This window comes from Cavia porcellus, unplaced genomic scaffold, assembly GCF_034190915.1.
Source record: "Cavia porcellus strain 051 isolate PalLab524CR breed Dunkin Hartley unplaced genomic scaffold, mCavPor4.1 scaffold_8, whole genome shotgun sequence".
In the NCBI taxonomy this organism is placed as follows: domain Eukaryota; kingdom Metazoa; phylum Chordata; class Mammalia; order Rodentia; family Caviidae; genus Cavia; species Cavia porcellus.
In genome coordinates, this window is record NW_026947491.1 from 63,257,604 (window position 1) to 63,277,926 (window position 20,323).

The window sequence follows — 20,323 nt, forward strand, 5'->3', positions numbered from 1 at the left end:
TTTCTGGAATATCTTTACACAATCTTTTCCCATTCCATTCCAACTTGGAATGTCACCTTCCCAGCCTGTTCCCTAACAGGCAAATTCCCATTCAACCCTAATAAGACAAACAAAAAGTCATCTCTTCTGTGACGCCACCTCTCCTACCTCCATGGCCAAAATATTCCCATTCTCTTGTTGCAATCACAAAGCACTTGGTGAAAATGTCCCACTACTATAATGCATGCTCCTGGGGAGGTAGAGAGGGAGGACTGAGTAATAACTCCCTACCCAGCACTCAGCAAGCAAGAATGACTTGTTGCATAAATTATCAGTTCTAAAAACCTGTCATTTAAAGGCAGCAGGGTAACTGCTAAAATGCAAATTCCTCATCTTAATGAATCAGAATTTCAGAAAGGTGAATCTTTTTGACAGGTCTCTGTGGAACAGACTTTAATAAACGGTGTATCACACTGGTCGGTTTCTACCCAGCCTCCTATCACCTAAGAGCTCGTTCTAATTTCTGCTCATAGCTAGCCTTGCTTTTCACATTTTCTAAGCCATTTATTTGCCCTTCAAATTCTTCTATAAGATTGTTTTCATTTAACATTCAGATATGGATCTACGTTCTGGAGCCCCTGCCCTAGAATTTATTTTTTAGCTGAGGTATAATTTCATGTATTTTTTTCGATTAACCTACCTTCATACACACTGTGTGTGTGTGTGTGTGTGAGCATTGTAGAATTTATGTGATTCAGTGATATTTTTTATTCTATAGAGCTTTTCTGATTACATGTTTATGTTATCAAAATAACATTTAAGTTACAAAGTTGCAGCTGATACAGATTTCTCACAGGATTACTAAAAATAAGGGACTTATATGAAATGTAACTCAACCTGTATTTTAGTAGGTAATGTGTTAATTTATTTTCTAACCAAACGTGTTTGGAAAATGTTTAACTAGCAAAACCCTTTCTAGTATTAATTCTTTGAATCATACTCCTCTGAACCAATGAATTCAAAAAAGAAACCAGAGAAAAAAATTTCTCTATTTGTTTCTTAGATAATGCTTCACAAAATACTTAATTAAACAGACGACGTGTTCATGCAATATATTTTTAAATGACTCAGTAAAAGAAGAAAGTGAATTCTGCCTACTCTGCCCACATAATTGAAATGCAGTCCTCAAGATATTTATGACAAAGTACCTATTCAAGAAAGCTTCTACTAAAATATAAATCCATTGTGGTAGGCTGAAAAAGTGCTATTATAAATCTTGATAAATCCTAAAATAAAGATAATGAAAAAATAAGTAAAAAGTATGTAATCAAACATTTCGTGTCAATTGATCATAATGTTTCTTAATAAACTCACTGGAAGCCTTTATGTATTTGTATTCAGAATAGCTCACTCAGTTCCATCAACTTTGTTCATGAATGTATTTTTTGCTTTTTTTTCCTCTCAGCTTTTTAAAGAAAATGGTCTTATATAAATTCAGGAGGCAAACAGCACAGATTCTAGTGGAGGTATTTGGGTGAGGATATTAGAAGTGAAAACAGTGTTGACTTTACAAGTAAAAACAAAATAGGTCAGAAATTATGGGGATGTTTCTCCAAGGAAATGCGTATTGTCCTCCATGATCAAAGGCATTACAGCCATAAATTCACCTAAGCAAAATTTCATCCATGGCTCCAGAAATCAATCCTGAAGCCGAATCAGGACAGGAAGGCACAAATAAAACTTACAGTTCATTTTCTGAGGACATAAAGGAATGCAGAAGGCTGCACCTTCTGCTTCAGCTCATCAGTCATCTGAATTATATCAATCCCATTCCTATGGAAGCACTACACTGGCCTCCAGGAGGTTTACAAGGGGCAGGGCACCTCCTTAACCTCAATCAGGGATCTCTAAAGACAACACAGAAAAGCCCTACCACCTGGAAATGTGGACAGTACTGTGGAACAGTGTTAAGAACCTGCTGTAGTCTGAATTCCCCATTTGCCATTGTGATCTGAGGAAAATTTCTTAAACCTCTCTGTTCCTCTGTTGCCTCATTTATGCAGTGAGAGTGATTATAATATTTATATGGATTAATGAGTTGCTTACCATATAGACAATAAATGTTAGCCACGATGGTGATAATCCTACAGAGATTATTATTTCTGGCTCCCCAAAGGAGAAGGAATCATGGAGAGCCTTTTACAGAGCCAGGAAAACCATCTGGCTTGAATACCTAGAGAGAAAAAAAAAAAGGAATTTGTATGACTGAATCCCCTAATTCTTTTTCCAGGAATGTTCCTTTAAATCTTCATTTCCAGTGTTATGGTTAAATTCTAGCAGTCTTGATTGTAAGTGAGAAAAGTGTATAGAGAATCTAAGACAGGCTTCATAGAAAATTCAGAGACATTAAGAATCAAGATTTTTGGGCCAGGGATTTAGCTCAGTGATATAAGCACAAGATCATAAGTTCGATCCCCTGCACCACCAAAAAAAAAAAAGCTTTAAGAAATGTCTGGATGTGGTGGCACAAGCTTGCATTCCAGCACTTACATGTGGCTGAAGCAGGAGGATTGCCAGGAATTTGAGGCCAGCCCTGGACTATACAGTGATATCCTGTCTCAAAAAACTACAAAAAAGGGCTGGGGATTTAGCTCAGCAGCATAAGCACCTGCCTTGCAAGCAGGCGGTCGTGAGTTTGATCCCCGGTACCGATAAAAATGAAAAAGACAAAAAAAACAAAACAAAACAAAAAAAAAAACACTATAAAAAAAAGCAAAACAAAAGATTTGAGAAAGTGATTGTTAAGAACAAAAAATTTAGACTTTGAAATTGTTTCCTTGCAAAACAAGGTGAGCTTTACAAAATTGTTAGAATATTATGTGATTATTATTTAAGCTATGATACTCTTTGGGAAAAATGCAATCCATAAAAAAATTTGAATTTTAATCTCATTTATTTTATACAATATAAAAAAGTACTTTGCTTTCCAAATTCTTTCACATTAGCTCATTTTTTCCTAAAAGCAAGAAACATTTCTTTCATTCCAAATGAAACCTTAACACAAAATATTTTATACTTACTGAAAGTTTTTGCCTGTTTCAAAAACACGTAGGTGTGATTCTCCTGGTAAATCTTAAGATTTGAGATTTGGTGAAAGTATTTCTTTTATACTCATTTCTTCCCAAATAATAAAGAATTCAAACTGTTAATTTGTAAAACTTTAAATATGCTTTGATCACATTTGGTTGTTGTTATTTCCTAAAATATTTAGTCTGTCTCTTCTGTCAAGTAAACTCATTGCTAAAAGGAATCTGATAAGGTTTTAGATGTCCATACCCAACAGGATCTGTGCTCCAAAGTGGAAATTTCTCCTTTCTAGAAAGAGTACAGTAAGTTAGCACCATTTCAGACTTTATAAATTGTGCAGAAAAAAATATTTTAATAGAAAGGAAATATCCAACACATTGTACGAAATGAACAATAGGAAAATCATGGTCCCTTTATGCATATTCTCCTAAGAAAAGTAAAGTTCCCAAGGAGGGACCTACCACATTGACCCTCCTGGCTAGCTGGAGTGGTGGGTTTAGGCTTCTTAGCCTGCTCCCCAGTGGTTAGAATCCCTCCTGGTAAAAATTCTGCACCACTGTTTGTAGTTCTGCCTTATGGTGGATTTTTCCTTGTTATGTTACCAAGAACAGAATTATAGAATTGTGGAGCTAGAAATTATTTTGAGATTTTACAGATTAGAAAAACAAAATCCAGAAAAGGTCAGTTAGGCAGACAGATACTTTACAAACCCAGACTGAAGCCCCATAAAATAGTCTTCCTTGCTTCTGAGTCTAACTGCAGCTTAGAAGGAACTCAGAATTTTTAATTTCATAGAAAATTTTAGTTTTAAATGCTGTCAGTAATAGAAGTGAAGCAATATGTGCACAAGATAAGTATTCAGTGATTAAGTTATTAAAACTATAACACTGCAAATATAATAGATGCATACGTATGTTTTGTATAATACAAATAACAAAGTTTGCTAAAAGTTTAAATGCATTTATATTGTTGATGTCTTTTTAAAAGATTGAAGTACTAAAAATAGCTTCATCATTAGGAATAAAAATGTATCTAAGAGTGTTAACTCATTCAGCCAACATTTCTGAAACTTCACCAGTACCAGACATAGCTCTTAATATGAAGTACAGAAAAGAGAAAAAGAAAAATGTTCTCTACTTGGCAGCCAACTGGGGAGGATAACCTAAAACGCCTGTGTGTGAATGCTGTGTGAGTCTGGCTGTGATAGGGGGTTCAGTTCCCGTGGCAGCATAAAGGACAGTGTAATAATGGAACAGGCAAGAGCAGGCTCCCCAACAGGTAACACCAGACCTGACTCTTGAAAGAAGGAAAAAGAGCATTAAAAGTAGATAAAAAGCCTGTTTCCTACAGGTAGATGTGATAACACAGGGCAGATTTGGGAAGTAAGTGCTTCTTTTGGCTGTATCCTAGAATTGTGAGGATGAAGGCCTGCAGGGATTATATCAGAAAGAACTACAAACCTCATGCTAAAGTTTGAATTTTTCCAGGAGATAAAAAGAAGCATTATACATCTTAATAGAACAATGTGACTCAGACTAATAATTCAAATCTAATGTATTAGTTTTTTTTCTGCTCCTGGTAATACATCTGAGAGTAAAGTGTGGTAATCACTAGAATCTAGTTTTAGTCACGGAGGTAACAGTAATCTGAATTTCATCATCTGTAAAATGGAGATCACTAGAAGGTTGTAAGAAGTACATAAGCTCGATCACTTAAGCATCTGAGTGGATAGCATATTGTAAACAAAAAATATAAGCTGACATCTTCATGGTTATAAAAGACTGAATTGGAGAAAATTGCTAGAATGTAAGGGTTCATTTTAACTTCTAGAGTTAGGAGCCGTGTTGCTGAATGTACATTGCTTAGAGTAACTGAGTCGCTTTAAGAGAACTAGTTTGTCAGTGGATGGCTAGGAAAACTATCAGCTGGGAAAATACATCAGTTCTGTATTTGAGAAGAATTTTTTTTTTTTTAGATTCTCTTGTCCAAGCAAATGTAAGAAGCGAATCTTTTTTTTTTTTTTTTTGTCTTTTTCCTTTTTATCGGTACCGGGGATCAAACTCACAATCGCAAGGCAGGCACTTATGCCACTGAGCTAAATCCCCAGGCCCGCAAATGTAAGAAAAGAAAGTTTAAGTTTAGTTAAGAGCAATATCCAGAGAAAAACTATACACCTGATTTGTTAGTTAAAAGTTAAAGAGGAAACTATCAAGGTTCCACAGATAGGAATTAGGGATAAAATCAACATTTCTTTTATATTCATCTATTGTATAGTATGCCATGTTATGCTTTTAATTTTCTATGAGATTATAACTCATTGTTTATAAAATGTCCATATAGGGGCTGGGGATTTAGCTCAGTGGCACAAGTGCCTGCCTGGCAAGTGCGAGATCATGAGTTCAATCCCAATAGTAACAAAATAAAATAAAATATCCATATAACCTAACCACTGAAAGTATTTTTACCTTTGGAATTTTTTTCATTGTACCAAATTAGAAATTTAAAATATAAGATAGTAATTTCAATTTGGTTATATTTCAAATTATCTCTAATTTAGATTTACTATGCAGATAACACCACCTCTCTAAAAAAACAAATGGGGGAAGGTACTAGGAACTGAGTTCTGGGGCCAAATGCAAGATGCTAAAGGCTCTGGGTACTTCTAGACAGCCCCAGACAAGCTGTTTCAATCACATTAAGATGACTTTTTGGCAGGTTGCCCCATGGGCACGATGACTAGAGTGCTCCTTGGAACTTCTCTGTCTCAGAATCATAATGTTAGGTCACGAGCTGATAAGCGGCCTTGGAAAAACCAGGGTGCATAGTGGTGACACCTTTAGCTCATTCATAGCAATCAAGATGGTCCTTTAATTCTAACCAGCACAGTGGTTGCCCGTTATATCTGTACCTTCCCATCAATCTCTACCAGTATTCTATGATAAAACAAAGGTTTTGAGGATAAAAGGACTATGTTTCAACCTTCCATAGAATAATGTTGACTTTCTGTGTTTTATTTTGTTAGTGTTCCTATATCCCTCCTTGCAAGAGAGAAAATCAGAAGAACTTGGAAAATGTCATGAATTGGCAACAGTACTGGAAAGATGAAATTGGCTCCCAACCATTTACTTGCTATTTCAATCAATATCAAAGGTAGGTTAATATTTATGTGCATATTAATACTGTATCCTATGAAATTTGTTACACTGGCAATTCATATTTTGTGTTCACTTGGTAAAAGGTACAACTTGAAGATGCTTTCAAGAATGTAAAAAAAGTCTTTCTTGCTGTATGGGATGAGTAATATAAAGACTGAAAAAACAGCCAAAGAGAGAACTCCTATCATAGAGCTTGCTCTCTACATACACTAAAAATGGCAGTGCCTTTAAATGGGAACATTGTATACTAGTAGTGGACTTGGAGAATGGTACTGGGTGCATGTAAGCTAAACAGTGAGCAGATTGGTCAAGAGTTTTGGAGTTCAGAGGTGAAATAACTTGCCCAGTGAACACAGCTGCTAAGATTTTTTTTCTTTTTTTTTTTTTGGCTTTTTCGTTTTTATCGGTACCGGGGATCGAACTCACGACTGCCTGCTTCCAAGGCAGGTGCTTATGCCGCTGAGCTAAACCTCCAGCCCCCTAAGATTTTTTTTTTTAAAAAAATAAAAGCCAGTGATGTGATTCCCAGAGCTCATATTAACCAACTCCTGGTCCCACATGAGAGGCTAACAAGTCATAGTGGTAGAGTAGCAAATAGGCATTATTATAGCAAAATGACATTCCGAGTTACAATGAATAGAACTTAATGACAATACCAGTGTAAGGAAAAGAAGGGTGCCAAATTTAAGTGGATATGAGGAGGCGATAGTCTAGCTCTGTGTGTGCAGAATTAGGGTGATAAAAGAGCTGGAGGGTACACTGAAAGAGCTAAAAATACTGACTTTTAGTTCAGAACCAAGAAGTCAGGGGCAGTGTTATACAGATCTGGGAATCAGTGGCACACAAGCTATGGTTGTAGCAATGAGAAAGAAAGCACACTGGGAGGACACAGAGTGAGAAGTGAAATGCTGACAGGATTACATTGAAGTTGAAGGCAGAGGTGGAGGAGGAGCCAGAGAGTCAAAATAGAATAGTCTTGAAAGGGACTGTTTTAAGGAGAAGGAAGTAGTTGAGAAGGATGCAAAGCCAGCCATGGTGGTGCATGCCTGTAATCCCAGCACGCCAGAGACTGAGGCAGGAGGATCGCTGGAAGTTTGAGGCCAGCCTGGGCTACAAAGTGAGTTCAAGGGCAGCCTAAACTGCATAGTGAGACCTTGTCTCCAAAAGACAAAAATAAAAAAATAAGAAGAAGAAGGATGCTGAGAAGTGAGAGAATTCACTGTTTTTGGCAATTACCAGGCCATGGTGAGCACTATGAAAATAATTTTTATATTAGAATGAGTAAAAACATGTGAAACTGTTCAGTCAAATTTTCTGTGAACTGCATGAAACTAAATGGCAGAGTGTAAAAGTAACTTACAGAATGGGAGAAAATATTTGCAAACCACAGTCTAATAAGCGGTTAAAATCCAAAATATGTAAGAAACTCCTGCCACTGAATGACGAAAAAAAAACTATTAAGCTGATTAAAAAATAGGCTAAAGGCATAACAGACATTTCTCCAAAATAGAGAAATGGCTGACAGGTGTATAAGTCATTGCTCAGCACCACTAATCAGAGAAATGCTAATAGGCCTTCACACCTGTCAAGATGGTTATTCTCAAAAAACAAAAAACAAGCGTTGCAAAGGCTTGAAGAAATTGGATCCTGTGCACATTGTAGGAGTACATAATACAGCAGCCAATATGGAAAACTGTGGAGTTTCTTTAAAAATTTGAAGATCTACCAAATGATTCACTAATCTGATATGGATTTCAAGACTAATACTTGAAACTAGAATCTTGACGAGATATGATCACTTCTATGTTCATTTCCACAATATTCACAATTCACAGCCAAGTTATGAAGATAGGCTAACTGTCCATAGATGAATGAATGGATAAAAAAATACATAGTACCTGCAAGGCATGTTGGTCTGCCCACACCCGAAGATACTCATGAGGCTGAGGCAGGAGAATCATTTGAATCACTTGAACCAAGGAGTTCAAGACCAGCCTGGCAAACATAGTAAGACTCAATTTTAGGCAAAGGAGAAAGAAAGGAGGAGGAGGAGAAGACATGGTATATACTTGTAGTAGAATGCTATTCAGCCTTTAAAAAAGGAAATTCTACAATTGTGACAACATGGCTGAACTTTGAAAACATTATGCTAATTATAGTGAGTCAGTCATAGTAAGGCAGAGACTCTGACTCCACGTACGCGAAGTGTCTGGAATAGTCAGGTTCACAGAAGGATGGTAAGGTAGTAGTGGCTGGAGTAAAGAGGAAATGGGAAATTATTGACCAGTAGGCATGAAGTCCATCAAGTAAGATGAGTAGGTCCTAGATATCTGCCACGCTGCATTGCACCACAGTCAAATAGTATTATATTGTATGCTGAAGACTGAGACCTCATTTTAAAAATATTCTTACCACATAAATGAAACTAAACCCAAACAAAATAAAAGTTTTCCATTACTGGTAAAGAAGTTTGAAAGAACAGGAATGGATACAGAGAAGTGAACCTGCTATAGACTAAAATTGCCTAGGAAGAAATAATTGAATTTGTGTAGTAAATGAGATAACAGTGGATCATGACTTGAAGAAAATGAGATGGAATGAAGTCAACAGGTCAAGAAATAGGGAGAGTTTTCCTGTGAGGTGACAGGGAAGAGGCCCAGCAGGCAGCACAGCTCGGACCGAGCCCCCCACTGTGGAACTGGGGACTTCCTGAAGCTTCTGGCCCTGCACCGGGAACTGGTTTCTGAGTGGAAATGTGGGTGAGCCTCAGCCTGCAGTTGGAGGCAGACAGGGTACCCTCTCTGCCTGCTGTCCTACCAGCTGGTGATCATCTTTATAAACTTCTCCTTTCCCCCTTTGGTATCGGGTTTTATGAAGGCTGCCTCTTATTAGCGTTTGAACCCTGTGTATCTTCAGTATACAGTTAAGAAAGGCTATTTCTCCAGGCTAGTGTGAACTATCTAAAAAGAGTTAAAATTTATATTGTACGCTGAAGGGAAAATTCTTTTTTCCATATTCTCATCACAGACTTCAGACAACAAATGAGCAGAGTTTCCCACTCCAAGAGCTCTTCAGTGTACTGTGGGCACCAGCTAGTCTAATAGTTCATTCTATGACAGTATCTGTCTACTCGAGTTAGCATCAGAACCTATAAGTAAAAGGTCTCAGTGCTACCAGACTGTGCCCATTTCTAGAGAGCAGTCTTAGGTGCCAAGTTTCCACCTATGCTTTTGACCATCCTACACTAAGGTGGCAGTTTTCACAGTCCTGCTCCTTGTAATTGCTTCAGTAATTTGTGCTAGGGCGGCTCCCAGGGCTTGGGAAACACTTGACTTATTAAGCCAGCTTAACTGTCTTAGGTGAAACTCAAGAGCAGCCAGACAGAAGACTGAGTGAGATACCCTCTCTACTCTCCTCCCAGTGCCTTGCTGTGTTCACCAACCCAGAGCTATGAAACCTGTTGTTTAGGGTTTTATGGGTTCCATTACATAGTAAATCAGGGGGTTGAATAAATCATGGGCTATGTCTTGTATCAATTTTTGTACAGTAAATTTAAGCCTCATAGTTTCATCAGAAAAAATATACACTCATTTTCTATCATTTCACTGCTCCTCTCCTAAACTACAGAGGTGTAGCTAGAAGTAGGGGTGGTCTGTCACAGCCTAGGAGTGCTCCAGACATGATTTTTAAGTGACTCTGGAGGAGCAGAAGTTTCAAGTTTGGCTCTTTCATTGTGACATATGTGAGAGGAAACAAGAATGCTGTTAGGAGGTGTGAGAAATGGCAGCTCCCTGGTGCCATCTACTCTATTACACTTTTTACTACTGCTAAATATGAAATTGAAATACACGTACTGTATCGGCTTCCAGATGCTCTGGTAAGATGAACTTTATATTTAAAGTAACCTTTAGCTTTCACGCAAATGCAGGAAATCATGGAGAATAGTTACCAAAAGGTTTCCATTTTTCAAGAAAAGGATGTTATTTTTAAAAATCTCAGATGAAAATTATTGGAATCTTAGTTTTTTACTATTTAAACCTTATCAAGTCAAGCTGTTCAGGAACAGAACCCACGACGGCCAGAATAGCTAGAGTAGCCCTGCCTGCCACTGGGCTGGTCCCTGTATGGTCATCTGCGACAGCTTCATGCCACAGCCTGTGTCTGGTCTTTCAGGGTTGTCTTAATTACTTTTCAGTTCTCTGCCTCCCTCAGCCTTGACACTCACAATCTCTTTCCATGTGTAGGTTCCTTTTTTTATACTTATTTGTGCAAATAAAGTCCTCCTGAGCTCCTTTTTCTCCCCTTAGCCTTTCCCTGGCTTTTCCTTTCTCAGTAAAACCCAACTCTGACCCCTTAACAAGCATGGTTTACTGCCCCCATTCCATTTCCAGAAAGCTTCCCTGTATAGATAGTATCTTTCAAATACTTCTCTTTTACCTTTTCCTTAACTGGCTGTCCCTTAAGGAGGAGAAAGTTTGTTGGGAAACAGTTATTTGTTCCTCATTGGATCTAAGAAAGAGGAATGCTCGATCTTTACTTTTGAAAATTTCCTCTTATGGACAACATGTACTTTTCTCTACAAGTTTGGTTTTTAATACTTTGTTTTATAAATCTGACTGGACAGAGTTCACTGAGCTCACAAAGCAGGCTTATACACAAATACACATGGCTTTTCATCAAGTGAATAAATCTTGCCATCATCTGTGTTGTCTTTTGACAACACAGTTGTCCCAGCAGCACTGACGACAGTTCAAGCCTTTAAACTTTGAAATGACCCTGAGTTGGTCTTACAGACTTGATCTTTCTCTTGCCTATCACTCACAATACATTAGGTTTTGTCTCACTTTACTTAAACCTCTATTGGATTTTTTCATCATCCTTGATTAATTATTTGCCTTTTTATTGTCCATAGAATAAAGGCAAGGCTCTTCCAATCCAGGCTTCAACTTTTGCCATTGAGTCATGTACCAGTCATAGGCAAACAAAAACAAAACAGTGGGAGAAAGAAATTAGCAAACAAAACGACAGACTTGGTTCCTGCCTTCCTGATGCAAGCATACAGTCTGGAGTGATAACATTAATGTAATCAATCACGAAGCAGAGTGATGCTCACTAACTAAGAAGGAACACCTGAGGGCCTAGCTGTATAACCTGCTGGGAAAATTCAAAGACCTAACTTGTTCAGGAGTTAGCTAAATAAGAAGTGGGAGGAAGTGTGCCTCAGAGTAAAGCATCACTGTGTGCAAAGGTTCTGAGGCAAGAAGGAGCTTGGTGAATTTTAGGACCCAAAAGACCACCATGGCAGGAGAACTAGGAGTGAAAAGGTGTGGGGTTGATACTGGAGAGAGAAGTAGGCACAGGTTAGATTTCTCTTTCAGGTAGCCAGTGCTGGTAGGGCATGGTAGCAGTGTTTAATTATTTTCACCGCCTGCTCTGATCACCTCAGGTTGCTCTTTGCCATGCACCTGGAGGCTTTTGCTCATGTGCCTCTTCCCTCACCTGGGGACACCCTCACCTTTTTCATTTTTTTTAAAGCTTTTTTTTTCTTACTGGAAATTGAACTCAGAACCTTGTGCTTGCCAGGCAGGCACTTACGCTGCTGACCTATATCCCCGGCCCCACTTTTTCACTTTTAAAAAGTCACCCTAGCAGTGTTCTGAGATGAACACTGAAATCAGCCAGCCCATTTATGCCTCAGTTCCTTTTGCAGAAGAAGAACATGAAAAGATTATTGTGAAGAGATCAATGAAATGACTCATACCTAACCCACAGTAACGCCTATAAAAGTGTTTGCTAGCATTTTGTCATTACCATTAAAATTCACCTAAATTTTTTTTTTGTATTCTCTCACTTAAGCAGATATACTTAATTACTTCTGTATGCCCACATTACCGTGGTCACTTTTTATCACACTGTTATAGAGTTAGTTGAATATCTGTTTTTCTCTTCTTACCGATTGTGAATTCCTTAAGGGCAGCAGCCTTGTGACATCAAGCATCTTACATTTCTCTTCTACCCCTCCCTAATTATACAGCTTGCATAAATCACTCAATTTCTGTTTCCTCACCTATAAGCTGAGGGTAACATTGAGTATCTTAAGGGTTTTTTGTATTGTTTTGTTTTGGTAAGTATAGCACCTGCACAATAGTGAGTACTTAATAAATATATGTATTTTTCTTCCTTTACCTTATAAATTTCTAAAAATTAAGAAACAATTAGTGAGTAGCCTGGTTATTCTTTGATTGAAGGCTTATGTGTTGAGTAAGTAATTAGGATTTATTAATGAATAAATCAATAAAACACCCAAGAAACTAAAAAGACATGTTTTAATTTAAAAAATTATACCTGTAATACCGAATGGATATGTCTTAATTTTTAAATTCATTCAAACTATGCTTAGCCTGTAGTATGTATTTTTAAATTGAGTTTGCCCTTAGTGTATATTTTACCTTAGAGTTTTAAAGAAACATGAACACAATGACCTGAGCTCAAATTGAATACAATTTTCTTCTCAATACAGTTTGAAAACCATTAAAATAGAAAATTAAAAGCAACCAATTAGAAAAGGACTGCTCGCTTACTTAGAGTTAGTCATCTTATTTATAAAATTTGATAGACTGATAGATTAAGCGATCTCCAAGATTCCTTTAGCTCTCAAATTCTGTGGTTTTTTTTGACCTTGTAATTCTGAAAGGTTGTACAATTGCAGCAATTTAAGATGCTAGATAAAATCCGAATGGCGCAAGAGAGTGAAAGTTAGTAAAGAAATAAATAGTTAACAGTCTGGAGCCATTTAATAGAGGAGCAGACAGTCTTCCTACCTTAACAGTAATTGAGTTTCATAACGATGACAGTGAGTCATCAAAAAAAGTTAAATTTGGTTCAACATAGTCTCCTTAAAAGGCAAGGAAATGTGTAATGCATTTTTAGAAATATTTTTGCCAATAATATTTTTAAAAATTTTTAGTTTGTTTTCAATTTGAAAAGCAAAACTTAAATTATTTTGAAAATTCATATGTGTTTCCACTTTTTCTCTGTGAAACAGCCATCACCATTTGAGAAGGTACAGAGATCTTCTTGCCACAAAATAGATTATTAATTTCCTTTCATAGTGTTACTCTTTTCTATTTCCTAGAATTCATCCATAAAAATGCCATCACTTCAGTCATTTGTACTCTTTTTTTTTATCCAACAAGTATTTATTACTTACCTGTTATATATGGGCATCGGTGGCCAATGATAATAATAAGATTGCTTCTTTCCCCAAGGAGTTCATTTCCTAGTAAGGCAGACAAACATGTAAGTAATCGGAACACAGGTAGAATTACCTTAATGTTAGATATAGGTGTGCACACAGTACAGTACTGAATCTGCTTGGATGGAGATAAGACATGGATGCAGAAAAGCCTCCAAAGAAAAAATTTTTGAATTGAATTTTAAAGAACAAGTAGGAATCTTCCAGAAAATACTAGGAAAAGAAATTTTAGGGAAAATAGAAGCATCTCTGAGCATTAAAATTTAAAATATCTCAGGCAACTGACCTGCCTACCTCTGGATTACTTCTTGTGCGTAACAAGAATTACATGCTTAGATACATGCATGTGAATATATTTATAACCAGTATAGTAAAAAATGATTAGCAAGTTGTATTTATTTTCTTTGCATTTATATTAGTTACTTTCCTATCACTGGGAAAAATAGCCAGTACTCACAATTTAAAGGAGGAAATGTTTATTTTAACTCAGTTTTTAAAGGATTCAGTAAGTTGGGCTGGCTCCAAGGGAGAAAGAGCACAGTGTAAGGGACTGGGCAGAGGACAGCTGCTCATCCCATGCCATGGGAAGCAGAGAAAGGCAAAGCAGGGGACCCGAGTACCCGCTTCCAGCTCATGCCCCAGTTACCCACTCCAACCAGGCTGAGCCTCCTAACTTCAGGTCAGCTGCAGCACCCCATAATCCAGTCACCTTCTAAACACATGGGACTTTAGGAGAACATTTTAGATCTAGGCTGTAGCAGCGTTCTAGGAACAGATAACTCTAAAAACAAATGAAGCTCTAAAAGCACATTTAATTATTTCTATGTGGAATCTAATTGTACTATTGACTTCCAAGACATTTTTTGTTGTTGTTGTTTATAGGACAAATTACTAAGAAAAACTTCACCTTTACTTATGAACTTCTTAGGATGCAAATCCTAATAAATAATGTACATCTAAGTGTAAGACCTGAATTTTTAATAAATTGCTTAGGGAAATTTTGTTGACCTTTTAGTGAATTACTAAATAAGAGAAATAAGATACTTTATATTTGGTAAAAACTTACTTAGTTTTCTGTTTACTCTGAGAAACTTAATTTGTCATTGGAGAAGAGAATGTTTCCATAATTATTTTTAAAAGGAACATACTGCATTTTCTTTAGAAACTGAGTTCAGTGACATATCATGAGTCTTAAGAAACAAAACAGTGAATCTGGAATCTTGTCCAAATTCAGTCTTTTTCATGTACATTTGTGTCTGGTTCCATATTAAGAGAGATTACATCAGAATTGAAGTCTCTGTATGGTCTCCAATTCTGTACTAAAAAAAAAAAAAAAAAAAAAAAAAAAAAAAAAAAAAAAACAGTGTTGCTGTAGCTTCTCTAGCATGCTGTAGAATATATATGGAATACATTCCAGCACTCTTTTCAAGCTGACATCAAAACAGCACACATTTCTTAAAATGTGAATTTGAGGGGCTGATTTCTGATGGTTAATCAAAGTGGTTTTATGCTTGGAAATTCATCTTCTAACAACTTTTATCATCAGAGCAATAAAGTTAAGAACTTGATGTTATCAAATCACTTTCCATTTAAGATGCTTTACACAGCCTTCAAACAAATCCCTGAGGGAATTTGGGAGGAAAAATACAAGTGCTGTCGGACAAGTAGGTCACAGAGTACAGCACCATCAGATGGTGGAATGCAGGCCGGGGCTGCGCGTCAGGAGACTTCAGTTCTATGCATAGCTCTCTTCATGACTCACTGAATGACCCTGGGCTACTTATTGAAGAGCTCTGCCTCAGTTTCATCTTAGGTAAAATGGGGCCAGAAGGAGCCTGTGACACATTGGGAATGTGTTGTGGGGTTCACAGATTGACAGACATTCCAGTCATTTACTCCAACCCTAAGTGAGTCTCTACCACCTCACTGTTTTTTGAAAAGCGTTTCTCACTCTGCCTGAATAACTGATGACAGTGGACATCACTTCCTGGAGAAGCCCAACCCATTGTCAAACATTTTTGAGTATCAAGAAGTTCATCTTGGGAAATACCTACATAAGGCAAAACCACAGTGACAGAAAGTAGGTTAGAAGTCATCAGGGACTTGGGAGGAAGTAAGTGGGGAATCATTTCTCAGTGATCGTAGGGTTTCTGTTTCATGTGAAGAAAAAAATTTGGACATAGTGTTGACAGCACAACATTATGAATGTAATGAATGCCTCTAAACCGTGCGCTTGAACTGGCAAGTTTCATAATATGAATCTTTGCAATTACAATTTTTAAAAAGCATGGTTATTGCTGCAGTCTCAAGTGCAGCAGACCTTTCATTATTTGTGTTGTTCTCTACAGTGTGCCGAGCTAGCCTGTGCAGAGGAAGGCAAGACATTTCTACTACCGCTGTGCACTCTAGAAGTGAAAACTGAGTCACTGAGCCTGATGCAGCACTAGCTTTTTGGCAGCTGTAATCCACTGTTAATTCATACAGAGCTGATCATTAATTAAACTTACTACCCTCCCCCCACATCTGTTTCGCAAATGCTGCCATTAAATTCCTCCCATTTCTAAACTTCAAAGATTTGCATTCAAGATTTATATGCAAGATTTTTTGGTATCCCCATATAAATACATACTGTTGCTTTTGACTGACCTAGTCTATTATATTTACTGTGATGTTGATTCTGGTACTGATCATATTGATTCATGCTCCTTCTCTCCTAAGACTATCTTAATAGTAAGTCAAAGTGGCTTTAATTCCCTTATTCAAGTTATTGATGAAGATGTTAGAAAAGAATGAGACACAGGGACCTATTTCCTTCTTCCTGTCCAATAATGGTCATCACCTAGCCAGGTGTGGTGGCTCACACCTGTAATCCCAGCACTCAGGAGGCTGAGGCAAGAGGATCAGTGTGAGTTTGAAACCAGCCTTAGCTACAAAGTGAGCTCAAGGCCAGCCTGAACTGCACAGACACCCTGTCTCAAAAAGACCAAAAAAAAAAAAAAAATAGTCACCACCTATATATTAGGCTTCTTCTGTGCCAGAAACTATTTAAGTGCTTTATACATCTCAACTCACCAAATCTGCATTATTAATTATAATCTTATGAGGCATTATCAATTATAAGCCTCACTTCATATATGGGGGAACTGAAGAGAGATTAAAGAGTGTGCCTAAAGCACATAGCTGTCAAGATTCAAAATTCAAACCTCTTTTCTCTTAGTTGGCACATAATAATTATACATATATTGAAAGTACATGATTCGGTACATGTATAAAATGTGTTATGATCAAATGATGATTAGTATCTTTCACCTTCTTATACATTTATCCTTTCTTTGTCTAAACTATGAATTGAAGCAAATTCTTCCAGTTCTTCGTAAAATGTATACATACTAGCTTGCTGTGAATTATAGTCACCCTAAATGCTATACAATGCTACAATTTAGTCTTCCCTGTGTTTTGTGGCTTGTTTTCTGCCCTCCCTTCTTGCTCATGCCTCCCCAACCTCTAAAATTCACTATTCTACTCTTCTTTGAGATGAACTTCAGGCCTCTTCATTCACCTCCAGAGTTCAGTGTTTCTAACCCCTGCTGCAGTGCTGCTACCATTAGCCAGGATTCCAGTCTGAATTGGAATACGGTAACATAAGAAGCTCTATTAAAGCTAATCAATGAAATTGCCACTATCCATGTTGAAGTTACCATTGGTGGCAAAATAATGTGATATTTCAGGCCAAAGCATTTGTGCCTTTGATGTGCATGTCTTCTGCCAACAAATTATCTGTTTTGTCCCCCAAACTCTACACTCCTATTCTTTCACATCTGCTCACAAGATACTTCTTTTTTATTTTACCAGACAAATTTAAGTACTCTTATTCCTCATTATCTCTTCACTGTGTATGAATATCCATTGAATTTTGAAATGCACTTCAATCATAAGCAACTAACAGGCATTCACAAACATCTAGCACATGCAGTGGTGTTATGCTGGGTTGTAGAAGTAAAGACTGAAGAGGAGAGTGCCTGTATCCTCAACTGATAGCTGAGAGAGAGATACCCACAGGCTGGCCCAGTGCCTGCTGTATCCTAGATGTTCTCCAGATGTTGAATGGCTGACTTAAAGAGAAAAGAGTACCAAGAACATCTTTCAAAATACCATGTTCACATCTGAAAATTGTTCTTGTGCTTTAGATTAAGAGAGAATTAGTTTCGGGCTGGGTATTTAGCTCAGCAGCATAAGCACCTGGCCTTGTAAGCAGGCAGTCGTGAGTTCGATCCCTGGTACGGAGGAAAAATGAAAAAGACAAAAAAAAAAAAAAAAAAAAAGAGAGAGAGAATTAGTTTCAACCATGATGGATATTACCTATTGTTACTTAGTGAAATTGCAACATCCTTACCTTAACCTGGCTAAACGTGCTATGCTAACAACTTGAAAACCTTGGAAGCTTATAACAGCAAAAGTTGATTTCCTATGTATTTCTGTCTTGGATCACAGATATGTACCTTTACTCTATGTCATTATCACTGCAAGATCCTGGATGGAGTAGTCTCTGGGTGGGATATTAATGCTAAACTCATGGAAAAAGAAAATAAAGCAATTAAATTCCCTCGGAATACTTTGCCTATAATTTTTAGTGATTTTTCAAACTTTACCATATTCAGTCTACCAATCTGGTGGTTACTTCCATCTATTTTCTTGAATGTTAGTGTCTTTCTAATTACTCTAGCTTTATAATTCTGTTATTCAACTGTAAGCCACAACTGTGTTATGCATATTTCTTCGTAGTACTTTTTCTTCAAATAGTCATAAGCATGGAAAAGAGCCTAAAAATTAATTTAGCTAATTTTACTATTCAAAAGTATTTCAATATCTGTTAGAATTTTTTGTCTTTTTAATTTTATTTTAAAGAGGGTAAAATTAAACAGAACAAAGCAGAACATAAGAAAGCAATGTAAGAGACACAGGTTTCAAAGCAAGACAACCAGAGACCTTCACTGTCTATTATATTGTCTCTTGTTTTCTTCAAAATAGTTGTCCATATCTTCACATACAGTGAATTCATACAAAACAACATAGTATAATACAGATCCAAACAGGATGATGAAGGCATTTTAGCTCTTCAAGACCAGACAATAAGGAAGTCAACAATGGCTGTCATAATGTCTCTCATTCTCTTCAAAATAGCTGTCCATAGTTTCATGTATGTTGAAATTAAACAAAACAAAACAGACTAAAATCACTCTGAACAAAGAATAATATTATTGCTGGATTTCACATCATGATGCTACGGAATCAGCAATGGGTACCCTAGTGTCTCTTTTTCTTCAGAGTAGTTGCTCATTTCATCATGCATTATATAATCAGTTCTCATAAACTGTTTAGAAGTTCTATGCATGCATGACTCTCTTCACGTATATCTATCCTTTTTTTATTAGAGGGAAAAACAAAACAAGAAAAAACAAATTCCTAGAAAAACATGAAACAAAAAAGTCATATAAAACTATAATACAAGGTGATCTACACTGGTTACTATGATGTCTCTTGTTATCTTCAATAGAATTGTCTATATCAGCAGGCATAGTATAATTGAACATAGCAGTACATAACAATATTAATAAAAACAAAACATTGCAGACACTATAAGACTTCAAAAGCAGGTAATAGTCAAACCAGAGTGGGTGTCCTAATGAATCTTGTCATCTTCAGAGTAGTTGCCTATACTCTCAGACTTGATACTGTCAATCATAGATTCGAATAAAGTCAGTCAATACAAAACAGCAATCTAACAAACCAGATTCAAATAAAATCAGTCATAATAAGAAAATGTAAGTTATACAGGGCTTCATATTAAGTTAATAGGAAATTAAGGATAGTTACTATAATATATCCTACTATTTTGGGGATAGCTGTCTGTGCCCTCAAATCTAGTACAAGTAGACAAACTGGAACAGAATATAATCAAACTAAACAGAGCAGTGAGAATAATGTGGATTTTAAATGCTGATACACTATTGGCAATTTTCTCTGCCTTTTTTAGACAGTTCCTCCAGTCCCAGTAACTCCCTTAGTTTTTAGATTGGGAGAGAGGAGGCAACCTGCTATTTACCCAAGTGTTTATAAACTTTTCTGCCCTGGGCTTGATCTTAAGTTGTATTCCTTTACCTACAAAAGCCTCAAGGTTTTCCTTTGTTATAGCTGAGTAGTTCTCTACTGCACAAAAGTATCCTGTCTTTCCAACCTATCTGCAGGTGCTGGGTGAGTTGCTCCTGTTTCTCTCTGGTTCCCTGTCACATACAGCGTTGTTTTCTCATATTTGACTTTTGGTACATAAATCCTCTTTCAGGTTAATTATATTTCCTGTACAAAGCGTCTCGATGGACCCTGTCTCCTGTTCTACTCTGCCTGGGATTTCTTTTTGTTAGTATATCAAGGCCATCTATGTTAGAGATTATAGCCAACCTTCTCTGCCTCATTTCTGCTCTGCTACTTTTCTTCCATTGGTTTTCTACTTCTCGCCTTCATTCCACTGTCTGCCCCATTCACTGAAGCCTCTTTGCCACTGTTCCTGAAATCTTGGTATTTTTTCTCTCTCTCTAGAATGTCCTTCAGTATTTTTTGTAGGGTTGGATTGGTGGTCAAGAACTCCCCCCAGTTCCTCTTTGGCATGGAAGCATCTTGTTTCTCCATTAATTTTGAGAGACAATTTTTCAGGGTACATCCATATAGGTTGGAGGTTATTTTCTTCCAAGGGTTGGAATACTTCACTCCAGGTTCTTCTTGATTTGATGGTTTGTGTCAAGAAGTCTGTCAGGATTTTGATGGGTTTTCCTTGATAGGTGATTTATTTCTT

The 20,323-nt window shown here is 37.0% G+C and overlaps 1 protein-coding gene across 1 annotated transcript in view; it reads left to right on the forward strand.

Moving 5' to 3' along the window:
* Kcnmb4 (potassium calcium-activated channel subfamily M regulatory beta subunit 4) overlaps positions 1-20,323 on the forward strand; it is a 49,847-nt gene that overhangs the window by 15,132 nt on the left and 14,392 nt on the right. Inside the window, exon 2 of the mRNA XM_063255136.1 lies at positions 6,089-6,216. Within this exon, the coding sequence (XP_063111206.1) occupies positions 6,089-6,216 (128 nt within the window). The remainder of the gene's footprint in view (positions 1-6,088; positions 6,217-20,323) is intronic.